Below are 22,642 nucleotides of genomic sequence, written 5' to 3'. Positions count from 1 at the left end.
AAAGGCAGATATTTGTAAAGTCGCCATCAGTTGGTGCCTGCTCCATGGCTGATCGTGCGAGCAGTGTAATACCCTATGGCTGCTGCTTTTTATATGGATGCAGATTGGAGACCGCCAAGCGCCATGATAGGGCAACAGCCAGTGGGAGATTAAGCCATTACATAGAGTACATTATCAGCAATGCCAACCAGCTGTTGGTTCTCTAGGTCAACATATTGTGGAATGGTTGGTAAGTGCCCAGAAGATGTGGTGCACATGGGCACCAATGACGACAAAGTTGCAGGGAGGTGGCAGGTGCTCCGACTCAATCTTGCCTCTCACAACACGTAGTCCCACAGATATATAAACTGCAGTTGCATCTCCCTCCTCCCCTTCCCTATGTCTTGAATTTGCTGCACATCAGAAGGATATCCTGACAAGATTTCATTTTCAAACATGAAAGTCTGGCTACTGGTTACTAAGCACAATATCTCTAGCAACCAGACTGTCAGACATGATCCAGCTCTTCTACTCAGGACCGGAATGACACTGTCCATACTGTCCCACTGAACTGCTTAGCATGACTCTGTCAGAATGACTACCTGCAGCCACCACTAGGGGGAGCTCACTGCATACAGATTCATACAGTTCCTATAGGATATTAAGGAAAATACAAGAGATGGTGGAGTTTGTGTCAAACCTCTTATAACACCTACCTAATGAGACGGTGTAACAAAAGTAGAATAAAATGTAGAGTCCCTGTGGATGGAAGTAAATACAGAGTTAACTGAATGCTAGTAAAGAAAAATGGTGTTTTTGTTATGGGGGATGCCAATTACTTGACTTTTTCACTCCAAATGACCTTACCAAGACGAGTCCACCCCACTATTCCTGCAGCGCCACCACAGGAGAAATGAAGCATTACATTGTACCCATTGTAATAAGTTGACTTTCTGTGTAAATCATGGTCATGCTGCCCCCCCCCCCCCCCTCCCCCGAAAGGAAGAAACACTCTTTTATATACTGGCTAATGGTTGAGGATCCTAACCAAAAAAGCTTAGTTTTTCTCGGAGGCTTTCAAACATTTCAGTGTAAAGATTCCCTATATCTACTTGGACAATCTCTACTTGTTAGAAAGGTCTAGTGACAATAAGCTGATCATAAAGATGTGTCTCCCTGCTGAGACCACCCCAGCGATCAGCTGTAATCTGTCAGGAACCTGGCAGTAAATGTTGAATATCCCTGAAGTGCCGCCAAAGTGAAGCATTACACAGTGCCTGGTCACATGAATGGGTTGTAATTGAACACAGGACAGGACAGGTCCTCTAGAGCAAGAGACACTCTCTCTGTAGCCACTGTCCTATCTGGCCAAGAGATGAGGATCCTGAACAGAGGACCCCGTCTATTAAATCTGGATTTTCCACTGAGGAATATGATGTTTTTTTAAAGATGGTGGTTGGTTTGTAAAGGATGAGAAAGACCATCAAGATAAAAAACATCAAGAAACAAGCTACGCGTGATACACTTACATCGAAGTTCTTCTGGGCCCATTGAAAAAAAATAAAAAATGGAGATGGCTCCACTTCAGGCGATAAGAACTGGAATAAAAAAAGTGATTTTAGTAAAGGGTACAAACTAATAGTGAGCATGTGATTGTCCAACAATTCAGAAGATTCTCAGTATCTGGTGGTCTTCCCTTTGGCCTCAAGATTCTGGTCACAAGTAATAGACTTTATATCTAAAGTTTAACATTTTTTTTCCAGCAGGGTTGGCTCCAGGCTTATAGGGGGACATTTACTAATTTATTTACGTCACAAAGGTGGTGTAAATAAGTTGCAAATTTACAAAATGTACAACTTTTCCCCGCTCACTCCATTTTTCCCAAAGTGGGCGTGCCAGTAGGCCCAGCTCATTTTGAACGTTGCCTTTTGGCATGGAAAATGGCTTAAATCTACGCCGCCACGAGGGCTGGTGTAGAGTGACCTCTGTCACACGACCTGCCAGATGATGCACTAAACTTATGTAGAGGTCTGCACCTCACCATAACTTTGGCGCTTCCTCCGGCAGCGCAGAGGGACTTGAGACCGGTGTGGAAAACGTTGGTCTTAATAAATGTCCCCCTTAGTCTACAGAGGGCCCTCCTTCTACATGGCCCGCAAGTCTTCTGGGCACCGCTAAAAAATATAACTCCTTTCAGTAGTCCTCCATGTCTTCACTGCTCAACACTAGCATAATTTTTGCATTTCCACCATGATAGTTTCGCAGACTTGTAGGCTATTGTGAATAGACCATAGATGTAGTCATATTATAGGAATCCCCAATATTGGAAATTTTTAAGCTTACCCCAAAGATATCTTCAAGCAGGTTAAGTATGGTTTCAACCATGCTTGTTTCTCTCTCTGGTTCTGGTGAAATAACCTAAGACATAATGTGAAGATAGAAGTGGAGACTATGGTGATATCTCACTAGTTGATATGGAAACAAAAAATATGCCTTCTTGGGTCAGGATGGACCTCAGATGTCCTCAACATGACAGGTCCACTGTGACCCCACAGTTCCCTCATTGGCAAAGGAATAGAGATAATTACTCTTACCGGTAATTGGTTTTTCCAATAGCCTCCACAACGGCACTCACAGGAGGGTGTCCCTGCCCCCAGGACAGGAAACAACGTAGAAGCGGAAGATTTAAAGGGCCTCCTCCCCCTTATCTATTCAGTCAATAAGAGAGGACACGGAAATGATGTAAGAAAGAATATGTATTAACAACAAAGGATAATTACATCATTATAGCAAACCACAAAAGAGAAATATAACAGTGTGGGAAATCCCAGTGCCGTTGTGGAGGCTATTGGAAAAACCAATTACCGGTAAGAGTAATTATCTCTTTTTCCCGCAGCCTCCACAACGGCACTCACAGGAGGATTGACAGAGTGAATATGCCTAGGGTGGGACAGCAGCTGACAGCTCTGCGACCAAAGGACAAGTCCTGGTTTCTATAAACGTCCAATCTGTAATGGTTAAAGAAAGTCATAAGGCTGGCCCATGTGGCCGCCCTACAAATCTGATCCAACGAGACTGATGCGGCTTCGGCCCATGAGGAGGATACTGCTCTGGTGGAATGAGCCCTAATACCCTCGGGAGGTGGAAGATCCTTCTGTAGATAGGCAGATCTGATCATGCTTTTTATCCACCTTGCTATAGTTGGCTTACTGGCTGCACGACCTTTGTTGGGGCCTTGGAACTGGAGAAACAACTGGTCAGAACGTCTGAAGGAGGTAGTGTTGTTGAGGTAGCAAAGTACACTTCTTCTCACATCCAAGTTATACCTTTCCTCCTTTTCAGAGGATGGTGAAGGGCAGAAGGAAGGCAGCGAGACTTCCTGCTCGCAATGGAATCTAGAAACAACCTTGGGGAGGAAGGCTGGACAGTTTCTCAGGATTATACGATCGTCCAGAATTACTAAATATGGAGATTTGCAGGAAAAAGCCTGGATTTCCCCGATTCTTCTAGCAGTTGTTTTTGCAGTAAGAAACACTGTTTTGAGCCTGAGTAGTTTCAGAGGGATTTCGTCAATTGGTTCAAACGGAGGATACATCAGAACCGAAAGAACTAGGTTGAGATCCCAGGGCGCAACAGTAGGACGAGATATGGGGACACTTCTCATAGCACCTTTCAGAAAGCGCCTGACCAATGGGGAATCTGACAATTTAATGTCCAAGAATGCACTTAAGGCCGAAACCTGTACCTTGAGAGTTTCCGGTCTAAGGCCTTTATCAAGTCCTGCCTGAAGAAACTGCAAAATTTGAGGAATCCCCGGGGAAATTATGTTACCTGAGAAGGACAGAAAGGCATCCCAGGTCCTCAGGTAGATCTTCAACGTTATGGGCTTCCGATTGAGTAGGAGAGTGGTAATCACTGCATCTGAGAGACTTTTTTTTTTTTTTTTTTTAGGGCCCAGCGTTCAGTCTCTGATGATCTGATGACGCACTGGCCCCTGGTGTAGGAGATCTGGCGTCGATGGGACAGTCCAGAAGGTTCCTGCGGAAAGTCTGAGCAGTAGGGGGAACCATGACCTTCTTGGCCAGTAGGGGGCTATGAAAATTATCTTGGCCCCCTCCTCCTCCACCAGAGCTTTGGGGATCGACCTGAAGGGGGGGGGGGGGGGGGAGGCGTAAAGAAAACATCTGGGCCTCGGCCAGGACAGAGCATCTACCCACTGTGGTTGATCCCCCCCGGGAGAGGAAGCAAAATTGTCTGGTCCGTTTGTTGACCCTTGTGGCAAACGGGTCTAATTCCGGAGTCCCCCACCTGAGGCATAATTGACGAAATACATGAGGATTCGTGGACTATTCCCCTTCTCTTAAAGTTTGGCGACTGAGGAAGTCGGCCAACGTATTGTCCTCCACTCTGACATGTATTGCTGTTTTTCTCTGCCCCTCAGAAGATCTTTGTGGCTACTGCCGCTAGGGAGCGACCCCTGGTTCCCATCTGTTTGTTCAAATAGGCAACTGCTGTAGTGGCCATGAGGGAGTGTGAAGGGAGACAATAGCATTGTAAATGGCCGAGAGTTCTTTTAGATTGGAGGAGGCATGCTCCATATCTGTTCCCCAGGTGCCTTGGACCACTTTTCCGTCTGAATGACCTCCCCCAGCCTGTACTGCTGGCATCCGTAGTCACAATCATCTGTTCCCCTTGCCGCCATAAAACCCCTGTCTGAAGGTGCTTATGAATTCTCCACCACATCAAAGATTTTTTCACTGACCTTGGAATGATTACCCATTTTTCCAGGGCAGAGGCGGTGCCGTCCCAGGAGGATAGAAGGAACGCCTGTAGAGTTCTTGTGTGGAACGGGGCCCACCTGACCGACGGGATTGTCGATGTTAGAAGCCCCAGGATGGTCATGATGTTCCGTATTGATGTTATATTCCGGCTGCAAAACTGGGAAATTTTCAGGAGCAGATCGTTTTGTTTTTCCTGAGGAAGAAATGACATTAATAGATGGGAATCTAGAAGGACCCCCAGGAAGGTCTTCCTTTGTTCCGGAGTCAAGTCAGATTTCTTTAAATTTATAATCCACCCGAGAGTGGTGAAACACTTTTCGACTTCTGCCAGGTGGGACTGGAGGACTTCCACAGATGGTGAAGCTACCAGGAAATCGTTGAGATATGGTACGATCTGAATGCCCTTTAGGTGGAGGGTCTTGGTGACTTCTGCCATTATTTTGGAGAATACCCTTGAGGCTGAAGAGACCCCGAATGGGAGGGCTGCAAACTGGAAATGAAAAAGCAGATTTTTTAGGAAGAAGGCAATTCTGAGGAACCTTTGATGGTTGATGGAAATTGGAACGTGATAATATGCGTCCTGCAGATCTATGGTCACCATGAAGCAATCCTGTGGAAGAATGTTTATTGTGGATTTTATTAATTTAATCTTGAAGCGTTTGTATATGATGGATCTATTTAGACATTTTAAGTTTATTATCAGACGGTATGACCCGTTTGGCTTCTGGACTAAAAAAACGGGAGAATATAAGCCTTTGCCTTGTTCTTCTTCAGGAACCTGACGAATCACGTTCTTTTTAATTAGAGATAAAATCTCTGACTCCAGGCAGGCCTGTTTTTCTTTCTGAGGCAGCTTCTTGTTGACCAAGAAGTGGTCCAGAGGAAAGGAACGAAACTCCAACCTCAGGCCTTGTTTTAAGGTGTCTACCACCCACGGAGAGGCTCCTAAATCTTCCCAGATGGAAGCGAAATGCCTTAGTCTGCCCCCCATCTGGCGTCATTGCTTTGAGCTTAAGGATTTCTCGGGGTTGAAAAGAAATCCTCTACCCCTACTTTTAGAGGGCTGCCATCTCTTTGACCCTTCCTTCTTCTTAGGGTCCATTTTGGATCTTTATTTTTATTTTTAAAGGAACGCCTCTGATGAAAGTAGCGATTTTCCATTGGAAAATCTTTTTTCTTATCCGCAGCCTTGTCCAAGATGTTGTCCAGGGTGGAGCCAAATAATCTGTCACCTTCACATGGGATAGAACATAAACGTTTTTTGGAGCTCGCATCTCCTGACCATGTTCGGAGCCAGATTGCCCTTCTGGTGACATTAGACAGGGCTGCCGATCTGACGGAGAGTCTGACCAAGTCCGCCGAGGCATCAGCCAGGAAATTGGACACTTTCTTCAGAGTTGACAAGGAAGCAAGGATTTCTTCTCGCGGCGTACCCGCCGCCAGATGGTCTTCCAGTTGGTTTAGCCAAACTGAAAGCGTTCTCGCTGTGTATGTAGATGCTATACCTGGCTGTAACATTGCTTTGTTCGTTTCCCATGATTTTTTTCAACAGGCTTTCACACTTTTTATCCATAGGGTCCCTAAGGAGACGGGTATCCTCAAAGGGCAGAGAGGTTCTCTTGGAGATTCGGGCCACCGGCGCATCCACTTTAGGAGTTTTATCCCATAAGTCTGAGTCTGACTCTGAGAAGGGGTATTTACGTTTAAAGGAGTTGGTTATGGCCGATCTTTTCTCAGGATCCTTCCATTCTCTTGAAAAAGGCACTTTAATATTATTGTGAATGGGAAAGGTTCTCTTGTTTCTTTCTCCTAACCCCTGGAACATTTGATCCTGTATAGAATGTGGCTCCTTCACCTCCTCAATATTCATAGTTGCTCTAATAGTCTTTAAGAGCCCATCCGTCTCCTCTGGCGAAACAGAGGTTTTTCTGAGCCATCATCAGAGGAGGAGGAGTCAGATTCGGAGAGCAATTCCCCTTCGTCTAAGTCAAAAGCCGTATCTGAGCACAGGGATCTTTGCGAGGTAGATGGCCTTGGAGATAGAGGCATTCTTGAGTCCACGGTAGCACTAACTTCCTCTTTTATCATGGATCTCATGGTCTCGAGGAAGGATGGAGATTCGTCAGTAACAATCTTTTCTGTGCATTTGGGGCACAGCGTTTTTTTTTACTTAGAAGAGAGGGTCTTTCTGCATATGGCACATTTTTTGCGTGTTAGGTCTCCACCAGTAGGCTTTGGGATCGAGGTCTCTCTGGCCTAAAGAATCAAAGGGGATTACACTTAATAGGGCCAGCTAAAAACTTTTAAGGAGGCCAAGACCCATCACCGGTGGTGGATAAGAAACATTACAAGCACCCATATCTCTCCTCTGGGAGGAGGCTTACCGGGCTGAGGCAGAGGGATCCACAGGCTTTTTGGCGGTGTCCATGTCTCCCGGGGCAGCATGCTGTCAGTGCAGAGCGAGGAGGACGTCTGTGGATTCCTCCATTGAAATTTAAACGCTGCGCCGCCGGAAGCTCCGCCCACCCGCGAAATTCTATTACCCAAGGAGAATCTTGCCTGATGGCGTCACGCGCCAGATCCCGCGATAGTTCCCGCTCAGAGAACTGCCACGCTCGCCCGGGGAAGCCTGCAAGCTGGCCTTACTCCCAGGAACGGGAAAGGGAGGCCATGCGTCACCTGGGGACCCATTCCCTGCTCCAGCCCTCCCACATGAATGTGGGGAAGGGCCCCCAAGAAGGAGGCAAGGCTGGGCGACATAGAGAGAGTTTTCCCAGCACTCCAGGAGAGGCTTCCACACGTATCCCGAGGACAGGAAACAACGACTGAATAGGTAAGGGGGAGGAGGCCCTTTAAATCTTCCGCTTCTACGTTGTTTCCTGTCCTGGGGGCGGGGACAGCCTCCTGTGAGTGCCGTTTTGGAGGCGCCGGGGAAAAGATGCAATATTACCATACTTTAGTACTTATGGCTATTCTGAATTTCTGACACCATTATAGGGGTACATTAAATTGCACTGTTTATGGGGGAACTGTCTCTATTTATGAGGACACATACTGGTAAGGTTTATGGAGGCACTCTGACTTTCACTGCAGGCATAGTGTATAGGAGAACTGTATTAGGTGGTCATACATACTCGGACATTATTGGAGAAAAAGATCTACCCTCAACTATTGGCCATGTCTCTACAGACCAGGAGTGGGTAGGCAACCTCCAGCACTCCAGCTGTTGTGAAACTACAACTCCCAGCATGCATACTTGCTCTGCTCTTCTAAGAACTCTCATAGAAATGAACGGAGCATGCTGGGAATTGTAGTTTCATAAAAGCTGGAGTGCCGAAGGTTGCTGATCACTGCTATAGACAGTCAGAGCACTCCCATAATTTTCCTGATTAAAAACTTTCGATATACTTCTAAAGAATACAGTTACATAATAAAACCTCCATGCCACGACCATGTTTTACACCACATAGTGACAGAAAAATCCCATCACAGAGTTACCATGATCAGAAACCAGTTTACTCATGCTGAAGATCAGACAGTAAATCCAGTATTGATCGGACACATTCACAGGCAGCAGATATTCTCTTATCTGGCCCACACCGCCATGATGACTTCTCCCAGCTGCAGTTTTTGCTGCCCAGACATCTTTGGCTCCTCATTTCTCCTGCACATCCATACCCCCTGTAGTTACACAAGCTCCTGATCTTGCTGCCCCTTTAACACTGCCTCTAGTGTATCCAAACTACAGTACTGCCATGATAGTGCTATATTAATAGTGACCCCAAAAATAGCACCATTATAAGTGCCATGTAGGACCTGCCCTTACAGTGCTCTCCATGAGTCGTTGTGCGGTTGCTTTGGTAACCAGGCTGCCTCATCTGTTGTGGGCCTCAATCTCGGCCTTTGGCTCCATTTCAAGGCATTCACTGTCACAATTACACCCGTTACCACAAAACAGCACAGATATGTGACCGTTAGGAACAGTTCCACCATATGCCCCTAAAAATGGCTCAACCGCATGCCCACCATGAACCAGCTGAGCCTCGTGTCCTTCAGAAAGCACTCCACAATGTTTCCACCCCATGAAACCATACAGCCATAGCTTATCCAAATGTCCCAGAAACCGCTCCGCTACATGCCTATTGCAGCGACTCGGTAGGAGGTTAGGAGTGGTGGTTGGGGCCCTGAGGGCGATAGTAGTACTCACAGTTTACAGCTGCAATCTCCCCTCTGGCTCTTCCTGGGGACATACAGGCACTAGAGGACGCCCATGGTCTTCCCTTGGGGTATTGGGGCTCCTGCCTGGTGTTAGTTGGGGTGCCCTTGATGTCAGGGGTTTGGCAGGAGGGTCGATGCAGCGGCCAATTTATAATGGAGTCCGTAACCAGGGCAATTGGTATATATAATTAAAGGGGTTATCCGATTTCAGAAATGTGCCGGGCCCCTCACAGGTAATATACTCACCCGCTCCCTGCGCCGCTCCTGGTCCCCGCCCCTGCCATTGGCTGCTCTCTCCGACACTGGATGTTTTCATCAGTGTGCAGGGAGAAGCGGCGGGGACCAGGAACGGCGCAGGGAGCGGCGGGGTAAGTATTTTACCTGTGAGGGGCCCGGCACATGGGGGGGGGGGGGGGGATGTTTCTGAAATCTGATAACCTTTTTAAGTCTCTTTTTACTAAAAAGGAGTAGTAACATAGTATATAAGGCCGAAAAAAGACATTTGTCCATCCAGTTCAGCCTGTTATCCTGCAAGTTCATCCAGAGGAAGGCGAAAAACCCCTGTGAGGTAGAAGCAAATTTTTCCCACGGGCGTCGCGTGTGAAGGCCGGATAAGATGCGGGTGTGTCACGGGAAAATGCTAGATTTTTCCGCGCGAGTGCAAAGCATTTTAATGCGCTTTGCATGCGCGTGATAAAAATCGGCATGTTTGGTACCCAGACCCGAACTTCTTCACAGAAGTTCAGGTTTGGTTTAGTTGTTGTTTAGATTTTATTATTTTCCCTTATAACATGGTTATAAGGGAAAACAATAGCATTCTTAATACAGAATGCTTAGTAAAATAGTGATGGCGGGGTTAAAAAAATAAATAAAAATTTAACTCACCTTAATCCACTTGTTCGCGCAGCCAGGCATCTCTTCTGTCTTCTTCTCTGATGCCCAGGAGGAAAAAGACCTGTGGTGACGTCACTGCGCTCATCACATGGTCCGTCACATGATCCATCACCATCAACAACCTGATCAACTCTATGCGACGGAGATGTGTTGCACGGCGTGAGGCAAATGGTGGCAACACCAGATACTGACCCCCCCCCCCAGTAAGGCAAAACTGTGCACATTTCAGAGTGGCCTTTTATTGTGGGAAGTCTAAGGCACACCTGTCTAATCAGCACCTTGATATGCCACACCTGTGAGGTGGGATGGATTATCTCGGCAAAGGAGAAGTGCTCACTGACACAGATTTAGACAGATTTGTGAACAATATTTGACAGTAATGGGTCTTTTGTGTATGTAGAAAATGTTTCAGATCTTTGAGTTCAGCTCAAGCAAAATGGGAGCAAAACCGAAAGTGTTGGGTTTATATTTTTGTGTATGTGTGTGATATCAGAGGGCATTACAGGAGAAGGTAAAAGAGCAGAGGACTACAGTTCCCAGCATGTCCAGGCTGTTATTATGTGATATCAGAGCACATTACAAGAGGAGGAATAAGAGGAGAGAACTACAGAATGTTATGTGATATCAGAATACATTACAGTAGAAAGTCTTTGAGAGGACTACAACTCCCAGCATGCCCAGGCTGTTATTATGTAATAGTAGAGCATATTACAAGAAGAGGTATAAGAGGAGATGACTACAATTCCCAGCATGTCCAGGCTGTTATTATGTAACATCAGAGGACATTACAGGAAGGAGGCATAAGAGGAGACAACTACAACTCCCAGCATTTCCCTGGCTCTTACAGTGAAACCACGCTTCTTCACTTCCCCTCATGTCCCATGATGTCACTGCTGAGCTCCACCCCCTGCACTGATCACATGACTGTGAAGTCATCACAGGTCCTTCAGCTCCAGTAGAAGGATGTTACTGGTGTCCTGTGGTAATGATTAGTTTCATACGTATTGCGCGTTCAGTAGTGGCGGTACTGTGTTCTACTGCGGTGGACAGGGGACCTTGACGGAAAATACTGCCAATTACAATTGGCGGTAAAAATAAATAAAAAATTACCGGCTTTTTGAACAAAATACCTGCTAGGCCGACAAAATATTAGCAAGGTGGCAACCCTACCTGTAGAAGTCTCAGAGACGAAGGTTCCCTGAGTTCGGGCCTAGCTCTGAGGAGAATGCACACACAGTTCTTCAGACTTTCTCATAAATCAGGGGCGGACTCAAGTCCATCACCTGAAAACCTAACAGGATGAGCCAAGGTTTAAGCCCTGGTTAATTGTCTGGGGAACACATATATAGCAAATCAGAACATTGAACTTAACAGTCTAACATTACATCAGTTAACCCTTTGCAGTGACTCTGTTCTCGGGTACTGCACTATTAGGGCCCATTCAGACGGCCGTGTGAACGGGTCCGCACCCGTCCTGCAATATTGCGGACCTATTCATTTCAATGGGGCTGCAAAAGGAGCCTGGTTTCGTGGTTCCGTTCGGCGGAAAGGATTGAGCATGTCCTATTCTTGTCCGCAATCACGGACAGGAATAGGCATTTTCTATCATGGTTGTGGCCATGTGCGGTCCACTACGGCCGTCTGGATGAGCCACAGCCTCCTGGACCCATCACGTCTTGTACTCACCACCTGGATCCTTCTAGTCCTGACATGGGCAGGAAGCAGTTGCCCTGTTTAAAGCTGCCACCTGCTGGTGGGATTAATTAAAGCTCTCCTTCCATCAGGAAGAAAACCGACTCTCTAGTGCCACCTTTAGGTAGCTACCCTTTTGTCTGCTATAAGACAGAGAAGGCAATTGTTAAAGCTAACCTTGTAGAGAAAAACACAACCCATAAATTAAATTTAATTAAAAAAACTAAAAATTTATTAGAATCTTAAAAAAATACAGTAATTCTCCTGTGCATCTCATTATTCTCACAATTATCCCATAAGAAATAAAATAAATTATAAATTTACTTGTAACTTAAACGACAGACGATTTCACAGTCACATGAACAGTTCCACCTAAAAATGTAAAAAAAAAAAAATCTCAACTCCTTGGCCCTTGGGTGACAGCTAACAAGGCGGCCATTGTATCTCCCTCAGAGCTTTTCCACAGACCGGCAAATCGACATGAAGTGATGAATTCCTTGAAGCCATCATCATGGGATCTAATGGATTAGTAAATAGTCTGCAGTACTGAAAACCCAAAAATGGATATGAATTTCAGTTGTAAGGTTGAAGGACCTTAAAGGGGCTGTCCCAATAATACATTACCTGTCTATATACCGTATTGGGGCATATGGAAGGCAATGGCGGATCATAATAGGACATTTTGGATGGCCGCGCAAAACGCCCATCAATATTCCTGCACAAATCTAGGTCCAAACATTCAGGGCTTTTGCCTTGGACATTCTGCCCAGTGCCCCTAATTTGAATACTGTGGCGGGGGTCCGGATACCGATGGCTGTTACCCCAGCCATTCACTCTCAAAGGCCACTGGGCCTGAAGCCTATAAGCCCGTAAAGCGGCACAAGCAGTCAGAATGCGATGACATCATCGTGATGCCTGTGTCGGGTCTCAGGTAGCACGATGATGTCATCGCGATGATGCAGGTAACTCGGGCCAGAAGTTTTTTTTTGTCACTACTACTGCAAGGCACTTCGAGAGGTAAACTGGGGGCTTTAAAGCATGACATTATGGCTACTAAGTGCTCCACATGGGGGGCTTTATGACTACTAGGGGCACTAGTGTGGCCATATTATGACTGGGCGCATTATTACTACTGTGGCCATTATAGAGGGGCATTATTGCTACTGTAGGCTCTATAGGGATGCCTTATAGAGGGGCTTTATCACTACTGGGGCCACTGTAGGGGGGGGGCTTTATTATTACTGGGGCACTATGGGTACATTGTTACTACTGAGAGTACTATGGGGGGCATTTTTATTAGTGAAAACAATATGGAGGGCACTACTACTAATGGGGGCACTCGGGGAAATTATCACTATTGGGGCAATGTAGGGGGGTTTATAACTTATGAGGGCACTCTGGGAGAGAATTACTATTGGTAGGGCTTTTGGGACTAATCTTATTATGAGGGGGACTATCTGTATGGTACTATTATTTCTGGGGCATTGGGGAGCACAGTTGGCACAGTATTGGCGGCAGCAGCAGGATAACATTGTTGGGGCACCAGAAGGAGGAGGATGAGAGAAAAGCAAGGAACCAGAGATGTCTGTGTGGCATCAACCTAAGACGGCATCTGCTTCCTTGGGGAAGATGATGAAACAGAATGTCTACATCAGAGGAGACCTCACTGGATGTAATAGGTATGTGGTACTGCATTCTCCTGTATGTTTGGTAGTGCTGAATTTAATGTCAGGGTATGTCTTTAGCATTAGGGATGGGCGGTGTACCGTGCAGTATAATTTTTTTTAACCCATGGGACCAAGGCTTGAGGAACAGCCCGGTGTCTTTGGGCCACTTAATCCGCCCCTGATGGAGGACATTCCCTGGTTGGGACCCCTCCCTCTCTATTAGCCAGACTGCAGAGTGATGCAAGCAACATGGGCAAAATGTAATACCACATTTCTCCAGTAGTGGCCTCTGCAGAAGAAACAAGCAACTTCGTGTCAGAGGTCTCAGCTGATTTCTCATCAAGAATTTCCTAATTGGTTCCTTCTGCTTGGTCTTCTACTCCTGGTCCATATTACATTGTAGATCTGATCCAGATGACCAACCTTTCTAAATGATTAAAGAAAATGGATTCATGAACTTTTCCGTATTATCCGATGCAGGCAAAAAGGAATTTCACTCTAGCTGTTCAGGAGTCTCAAAAAGCTGTGGTGGCCACCCATCTTTCCAGAATGCAGATAAGGACTGGAGGTAAAGAAAATGCTTTTCAAGTTTTGGATAAAAAAAATAATAATCTTGACAGTTGGCTGGAAACTGCATTATGGTCCTCGCTGGAGGTCCAGCCTGTGCCCTCCGAAGATAACCCTCATGGGCAAGCCACATAACCCTTAAATGGTCCTTTCCACAAGAGACCATCACATGGTCGAATCGGAGCGATAACGTCAATGAAGTAACCTGCCAAAGCAGAGAGCTGGCAGGAGGGTGGCATCTCATGTACCCACCCCTGAGGTTGCCAGTGGAGTCCTTATTCGGGATGACTGGGTCTGGCTCCTCCAACCTCAGTCCCTCATGTAGAGCTTTATTACCCCGGCATTGTGCAGCTTCTGCCAGAGGATCATCTCCTTACGGAAGTTGTGGTTTGAATAGAAGATGACCGGCTTGTAGGTGGAGTCAAAGTAGTGGTCGGAAAATTTCTTATAGTTTGGCGTCATGAACCCATAAGCGTTGACCTGGAGGGGACAAGAGAGGCAAGGGTTAATCTCGATGTGGCCATAAGGTGACCCTGAAAATATTTTAAGGTCCCTTTGGGGGAAGGGGGGGGGGGGGGGGTGACCACTACCATGGAACCAATAAAATAGTTTCATTATAAGGAGCGGGTGAGTGCTACTTCTGCGCCCCCTATCGCCGCCTTCGCCATTAAGGGTACGCCTACGTAGTGACACTGGTCGCGGTCATGTACGCAGGGGCATTGCAGAGCCCATAGAAATGAATGGGGTTGAAACGCATGTCGCACAACTGTGACCCCTAAATAGCAAAAAATACAGCAGAGTTGGATTTTTTCGCAATTCAGGAGTCGTAGTCGCGGCACACATGCACCGCAACCCCATTCATTTCTATGAGATCACCGCTACACTGCAATGCGCCTGCATACCTGACCGCGACCAGTGTCTACAAGCAGCCATACCCTTAAAGGGGTTGTCCCACAAATAATATTCTACGCTTTTCCAACCAGCATCTGGATCTGAATACTTCTGCATTTGCATGTCATTAAAAATGCAGCATAGCTACGGAGTTATTCAATGAAATCTATCCATATAGCGCCATCTGCTGGTTGCTCTTTATCTAATTTCTTTGTCCTGTTCACAGAGATGGAAGCACGTGCTCAGTTCCATCCTTCAACTGTCACCAGCTGCATCAGACAGGACATGCCCCCCCCCCCCCCTAATAAGGGGCACGCCCCCTGAGCTGCCAGCTTGATATCAATCTAGCAGAATAATTGGAGCAATGAATGGGGAGATCTCTGGATCCATGTGAGGTACAGGGCTGGTTCTAGCTTTGTTAGAAAGATAATTTGATGTGCTATACGATATCTGATTTTAATACATGGGAGAACTCCTGATGCTGAGATGTGAATACTTGGGAAACGGAAATGTGTAAATTATGGGAAATAGAATAATTTTTGGGTCCGGTCTGGATAAATGGGGTCTGAAATCACTGTTGTGGGCAATTATCTCCCTCTAGTCCTTACAGAGGGGACAATAGGGAATATTTTGGGGAAAAAGGGTTTATTCTAACACACTTCACTCTCTGACAAGCCATGCCACAACACACCCCACTCCATACCAAACCCAAACCCCAATAAAACATCCTCTGTGTCCCTAGAAAAAAAGTTCTCAAATGTTGGCAACCATGAAAGGGGTCTCCAGGAGGGGGCTGTATTTGGTACTACAGCACATCTCCATTGAAGTGAATGGGACTGAACTGCAATACCACCCACAACCTGTAGAAAGATGTGGCGCTCTTTTGTTTTTTTTTTGGGGGGGGGGGGGGAGCAGCCATATTTATTTCATCCTGTACAATCCCGTTAAAATAGATTTGATGATACATAACGGTTGTGTAGTGTTTTGTTAATAACCTTTTAGTGCCATTCCCGTCCACTAGGTGGCGATCTAGTCACAGCTGTTTCCTATCTACTATTGGCACATGTAAAATTCCGGAAATAAACTGAGTAATTGTGCTGCTCCTTAGAACAAGTACTTTGTTGACTTGCGGTTTCTTCCTGATTTAACTGTACTTTTATTATGTAAACACAACCATAAATTCTTTATAAGAGTCCTACTCAATATTTGCCTGTATCCGCACCTGCGAATATTTGGAAGAAGGCCCAACTTTGTAATTAGTGTTGCCACCTTGTTACTAACAGGAAATATTGGCAGGATAAGGCTACATGCGCACGACAGTTGTTTTTCTCTGCGTCCGTTCCGTTTTCTTTGGCTGATGGAATTGTTACCTATGCATTTCTATGGAGCCGTTAAAATTGCGGTTTAGTCAACCATTTCTTTTCCGCGTCCGCTGTCCGTGTTTTCCGTCCGCAAAAAAAAAGTATTGCATGTCCTATTCTTGTCCGCAATAAAATGTTTTGCGGACCCATTGAAGTCAATGGGTCCGCAAAAAAATGCGGGTGACCAACGGAAACCATCCGTATGTCATCCGCATCCATTTTTTTTTTTGCGGATGGTTGCTGGAAAACCTGTATATATAAAATTTCAAGAATTACAGCCTTCAGTTTTTTTTGGCGGTCCACAAAAAAAAACTGAGGACACACGGAAACACAACCTACAAAATTTGCGAACAAACGGAACGGATCCGCTATTTGCAGACCGCAAAAAACAACTGTCATGTCCATGTAGCCTTAAACTGACTGTTTATTATGCAATATCTGTGAAGCAAAGGGGTTAATGTCAGCGTTCCTGGTGGTCTAGTGAAGATGCAGTTAATCTCTGGTGGTCTAAGATAGATGGAGTTAATGTCATCATCCCTGGTGGTCTAGGACAGACAGATGTAGTTAATGTCAGCATCCCTGGTCGTCTAGGATAGATGGAGTTAAGGTCAGCATCCCTGGTGGTCTAGTGAAGATGTAGTTAATGTTATCATCCCTGGTGGTCTAGTGAAGATGCAGTTAATGTCATCATCCCTGGTGGTCTAGTGAAGATGTAGTTAATGTTATCATCCCTGGTGGTCTAGTGAAGATGTAGTTAATGTTATCATCCCTGGTGGTCTAGTGAAGATGCAGTTGATGTCAGTATCTCTGGTGGTCTAGTGAAGATGTAGTTAATGTTATCATCCCTGGTGGTCTAGTGAAGATGGAGTTAAGGTCAGCATTCCTGGTGGTCTAGTGAAGATGTAGTTAATGTCATCATCCCTGGTGGTCAAAGTGAAGATGCAGTTAATGTCATTATCACGGTGATCTAGTGAAGATGCAGTTAATGTCATCATCCCTGGTGGTCTAGGACAGACAGATGTAGTTAATGTCAGCATCCCTGGTCGTCTAGGATAGATGGAGTTAAGGTCAGCATTCCTGGTGGTCTAGTGAAGATGTAGTTAATGTTATCATCCCTGGTGGTCAAAGTGAAGATGTAGTTAATGTCATCATCCCTGGTGGTCAAAGTGAAGATGCAGTTAATGTCATTATCACGGTGATCTAGTGAAGATGCAGTTAATGTCATCATCCCTGGTGGTCTAGGACAGACAGATGTAGTTAATGTCTGCATCCCTGGTCGTCTAGGATAGATGGAGTTAAGGTCAGCATTCCTGGTGGTCTAGTGAAGATGTAGTTAATGTTATCATCCCTGGTGGTCAAAGTGAAGATGCAGTTAATGTCAGTATCTCTGGTGGTCTAGTGAAGATGTAGTTAATGTTATCATCCCTGGTGGTCAAGTGAAGATGCAGTTAATGTCATTATCACGGTGATCTAGTGAAGATGCACTTAAGGTCAGCATCCCTGGTGGTCTAGTGAAGATGCAGTTAATGTCACCATCCCTGGTGTTCTAGTGAAGATGCAGTTAATGTCACCATTCCTGGTGGTCTAGTGAAGATGCAGTTAATGTCGGCATCCCTGGTGGTCTAGTGAAGATGCAGTTAATGTCAGCATCCCTGGTGGTATAGGATAGATGGAGTTAATGTCAGCATCCCTGGTGGTCTAGTGAAGATGTAGTTAATGTCACCATACCTGGTGGTCTAGTGAAGATGCAGTTAATGTCATCATCCCTGGTGGTCTAGTGAAGATGTAGTTAATGTTATCATCCCTGGTGGTCTAGTGAAGATGCAGTTAATGTCAGCATCCCTGGTGGTCTAGTGAAGATGCAGTTAATGTCAGCATCCCTGGTGGTCTAGTGAAGATGCAGTTAATGTCAGCATCCCTGGTGGTCTAGTGAAGATGCAGTTGATGTCAGTATCTCTGGTGGTCTAGGATAGATGGAGTTAAGGTCAGCATTCCTGGTGGTCTAGTGAAGATGTAGTTAATGTCATCATCCCTGGTGGTCAAAGTGAAGATGCAGTTAATGTCATTATCACGGTGATCTAGTGAAGATGCAGTTAATGTCGGCATCCCTGGTGGTCTAGGACAGACAGATGTAGTTAATGTCAGCATCCCTGGTGGTCTAGGATAGATGTAGTTAATGTCATCATCCCTGGTGGTCAAGTGAAGATGCAGTTAATGTCGGCATCCCTGGTGGTCTAGTGAAGATGCAGTTAATGTCAGCATCCCTGGTGGTCTAGTGAAGATGCAGTTGATGTCAGTATCTCTGGTGGTCTAGGATAGATGGAGTTAAGGTCAGCATTCCTGGTGGTCTAGTGAAGATGTAGTTAATGTCATCATCCCTGGTGGTCAAAGTGAAGATGCAGTTAATGTCATTATCACGGTGATCTAGTGAAGATGCAGTTAATGTCGGCATCCCTGGTGGTCTAGGACAGACAGATGTAGTTAATGTCAGCATCCCTGGTGGTCTAGGATAGATGTAGTTAATGTCATCATCCCTGGTGGTCAAGTGAAGATGCAGTTAATGTCGGCATCCCTGGTGGTCTAGGATAGGTGGAGTTAATGTCAGTATCCCTGGTGGTCTAGTGAAGATGCAGTTAATGTCAGCATCCCTGGTGGTCTAGGATAGGTGGAGTTAATTTCAGTATCCCTGGTGGCCTAGTGAAGATGCAGTTAATGTCATCATCCCTGGTGGTCTAGTGAAGATGTAGTTAATGTCAGTATCTCTGGTGGTCTAGGATACATGGAGTTAATGTCAGTATCCCTGGTGGTCTAGTGAAGATGCAGTTAATGTCATCATCCCTGGTGATCAAGTGATGTCAGTATCCCTGGTGGTCTAGTGAAGATGCAGTTAATGTCATCATCCCTGGTGATCAAGTGATGTCAGTATCCCTGGTGGTCTAGTGAAGATGCAGGGTTTCTACCACCAGATTGTGACTTATTTAGCTGTCTGACACTAGCGATCTGCTAGTGTCTGCTGTACCTAACCGTGTTCTTGTATTACCTTTGTCTGCTGCGGTTAACCTTAAAAACGTACTTTTATGGATATGCAAATGAGCCTTTTAGGTGCTATGTGGGCGTCTTTTCAGCACCTAGAGGCTCCGCCTACTCGCCATGTCTGCCGCCCATCTCGTCCCTCCAGCCCGCCCCTCTCCTCTAGATTGACAGCCTACTTCGCTCCATCTCGGCCGAATTCTCGCGCCGTGCGCTTCTGTATTCGGCGCAGGCGCAGTGACTGTCGGACCGGAGAAGCACGCCTCCTCACGTCATTTCCGGTGCGACGGGAAGTTAAGAGGTAGGGAAATCTCACGAAGTAGGGTAATGTAATGAGTAATGAGTTTTTCTTTTTTATCTTCACTCTGTGACGCGTTTCAGCACCAGCCAGTGCCTTTGTCAAACAGTGAAACACCACCATGGCAAACAAACTTAAATACCCCGCCAAAATCCCCAAACCCTGACGCCACGTTGTCAGGGTAACCAAATAAACAATGAAAACACAGATGAAGGTGCGTGTGGAATGGAGATCAGCGCTGTAGAAATATATAAGAATACATAAGTAAAAACATAAATACTAGGAAATAAAGCAGCTGAAGACGGTGGATCCAGTACGCCTCACGTCTCATCAGAGTCTCAATCCTGTTCCCTCCACGTCGGGGTAACGGTACCTCCTCCACAATCCGGATATATTGTGTGGAAATGATGTGGGGTCGGTAGTAGTCTTTCCTTCATCCGCGTGGATTTCTCCCCCACATAAACCAATCCATTTTAAAGTGTAAATGATAAATCTACTGTCACATGTGAAGAAACGGCGGGTGGGGGTCCTCTACCCGGTATGTGGGTGTAGGGGGTCCTCTCCCCGGTATGTGGGTGTATCACATGGGAGCCTTTTATGACACTAGAGCAATGTATACAACTTAAACATGGAAAGGTGCCTTTGGCCTTATTCGCACAGTCAGTGTTTGGTCAGTGATTTCCATCAGTGATTTTGAGCCAAAACCAAGTGCGGGTCCAAAACACAGAACAGGTGCAGATCTTTCCCTTCTACCTTATGTCTGTGGAGGATCCACTCCTGGTTTTGGCTCACAATCACTGATGGAAATCACTGACCAAACACTGACCGTGTGAATGAAGCCTTTTTTGGCTGTGGAGAGAACCCTTTGTCTTGGTTCCCCTCTACTACTGCCTATGTCCGCTCCTGTAATCCGATCCCGTATGTTCACGGCTCGCTTACAACAGATCATTGGGGGATTTGTGAATTCGTCCACTGATGGGTAGGATCTGGTTACAACCCTCCAGTGTTTATTGATGACCGATCTCGCTCTATTCACTCAGGGATTTTATAACAAGACACGGAGGCTCCTATTGCTTTGACTTTCTTTACTGAATCTACCATAGCAGCAAAGAAAAAAAAACATAACAATGTGGAAGCCATGGTAACAGCTCCTCCCCCTTATCCCAGTATATCAGTCCTCATCTGCCTTGTGGTCTGTTGGTTGTGGTGTATTTATCGTTTCCCTTTGTTGTTGTAGTAATTGTGCGGGATACCCTCTCTGCTTGAATTTAGTTGTCATGTCTTCTAGCCTTTCCCCCCCCCCCCCGAGTATCTGGGTCACTGATTATCCGATTCACTTGCTGGAATTGGGAATAGGGAAGAGATTTTTTAATGGCTGCTGGATAGTTGCTGATGTATGTTAGTAGACTGTCGCGATCTGTGCTCTTAAAGGGGTTTTCTCATCTCAGACAATGGGGGCATATCGCTAGGATATGCCCCCATTGTCTTATAGGCGCGAGTTCCGCACCTATATCGAGAACGGAGCCCCGAAAGTGAAGGAGAGCGCACTGCGCATGCGTAGCCACCCTCCATTCATTTCTATGGGGCCGCCGAAAATAGTTGAGCGCTGGCTCGGCTGTTGCCGTCTGCCCCATAGAAATGAATGGGAGCATAGGCCGCGCATGCGCAGTGCGCTCTCCTTCACTTCCATGGGAGAGGCGAGGATTAGCGCTTGGTGGTGGACGGACCCTGGGAAATCGGGGGTCCTCCAGCCACAGCGCTCTCCGCTCCGTTCTCCATATAGGCGCGGGTCCTAGCGATATGCCCCCCATTGTCTAAGATGGGAATACCCCTTTTAACAAAAAGATCTGTCTTGCATCTACCGCCCTCCCCCTTGATAACCCAAGTGTCCAGGAATGAAATACGTTGCATATCCCAATGTAATGTGAACTGGAGATCAGTTCTGATCGAGTTAATGGATGATGTGAACTCCTGTAGGGTTTCGAGTTACAGCGCAATTGACCGTGAGATGATTCATTTTTCTTCCGGAGCTCACCGATGCAGATGACTGCTGATCTCCATTCCACACGCACCTTCAGCTGTGACTTCATTGTTTATTTGGTTACCCTAACAACGTGACGTCGGGGTTTTGGGATTTTGGCGGGGTATTTAAGTTTGTTTGCTATGGTGGTGTTTCACTGTTTGACAAAGGCACTGGCCGGTGCCGAAACGCGTCACAGAGTGAAGATAAAAAGAAAAACTCACTGCAATATTGGAGTGCCGGACCTGCTTTATTATTATTACTAGTGGTCTACAGCTGTGAAGGGGTTAATGTAAGCATTCCTAGTGGTCTACGACAGATGGGGTAATATCAGCATACCTGGTGGTCTAGGTAAGAAGTTAATATCAGCAGCCCTGGTAGTCTAGGGCAGATGGGGTTGATATCACTATCTCATGACAGTGAAGGAAAAGGAAATATCGCTAAGACATTTTGGAATAACCTTTGATTACTGGGGGCTCTTCATGCTACATATCGTGACAAATGATGGGGTCAACTACAGCTGGCCACACTCCCTCTGAGCCCATGATCTGCAAAGCAATAGGCTCCTATTCTCCATGACTTTAATAATAATGTAAATCATGGAGACCCCCAAACCCACAGGCCCCCTTCCCATACGAGCATCACAGATAAACCCCTCTAACATGTCGGATATGGCAGAGCAGATAGGGAAGGCATAATTAATATAATGCTAGTGGGTAACCATGCTGCCTCCCAATGAAGTGCTCCCTCACCTGGTCACAAGTGTGTATAGCAGCCAGCAGCAGAGAGGCTCCTGTAGATGCCCGATAAATGTCGCGACTCGTTGTCCTTAAAATTGGATCATTGAGGAACCTGGGAAAGTAAAGCAGTATAAATTAAGCTGGAGGTTGATGGCGGATGCACCAGATGTTCAGGCCACGAGTGGCGCCAACTGATAGCACATGAGCCCTATTTGTCTGCCAACAGTATGGCATTGTGTGCACACTGTTGTATCAGGCCAAAGTATGGCACTGTGTGGCACAGTGGGCAATTTATAGCTCTTAGTCACTACTGAAGTGTTGGTATGGCACTGTTTGTTTAGCTCAGTATGGCCACATTATGGCACCATGGGCAGAGCTGTCCACTCTCGCAGGTCGGGTCACCAGGCTCCTGGGTCTTCCAGCACTCAATTGTATCTGCACCCAATACTCACAGATACAAGTGGGCAGCTGCCTCAGCGCTGGCTGGGCAAGGGAACTATTGGT

At 46.2% G+C, this 22,642-nt stretch overlaps 1 protein-coding gene and 1 long non-coding RNA gene across 2 annotated transcripts in view; one reads left to right on the top strand and one right to left on the bottom strand.

The window, feature by feature from the left end:
* Positions 1–22,642, top strand: part of LOC121006142 — a 978,004-nt gene that overhangs the window by 146,599 nt on the left and 808,763 nt on the right. The window contains exon 2 of the long non-coding RNA XR_005780027.1: positions 9,595–9,600. This is a non-coding gene — a long non-coding RNA (uncharacterized LOC121006142). The remainder of the gene's footprint in view (positions 1–9,594; positions 9,601–22,642) is intronic.
* LOC121006139 (alpha-N-acetylgalactosaminide alpha-2,6-sialyltransferase 2-like) overlaps positions 13,113–22,642 on the bottom strand; it is a 103,339-nt gene continuing 93,809 nt past the window's right edge. The window contains exons 8-9 of the mRNA XM_040439087.1: positions 22,151–22,250; positions 13,113–14,278 (exon numbers count right to left, since the gene is read on the bottom strand). Of these exons, the coding sequence (XP_040295021.1) occupies positions 14,108–14,278; positions 22,151–22,250 (271 nt within the window). The 3' untranslated portion in view covers positions 13,113–14,107. The remainder of the gene's footprint in view (positions 14,279–22,150; positions 22,251–22,642) is intronic.

This window comes from Bufo bufo, chromosome 6, assembly GCF_905171765.1.
Source record: "Bufo bufo chromosome 6, aBufBuf1.1, whole genome shotgun sequence".
NCBI lineage: Eukaryota > Metazoa > Chordata > Amphibia > Anura > Bufonidae > Bufo > Bufo bufo.
Note: the sequence above shows the minus strand (reverse complement) of the source record. Positions and strands in the feature narration are given on the sequence as shown.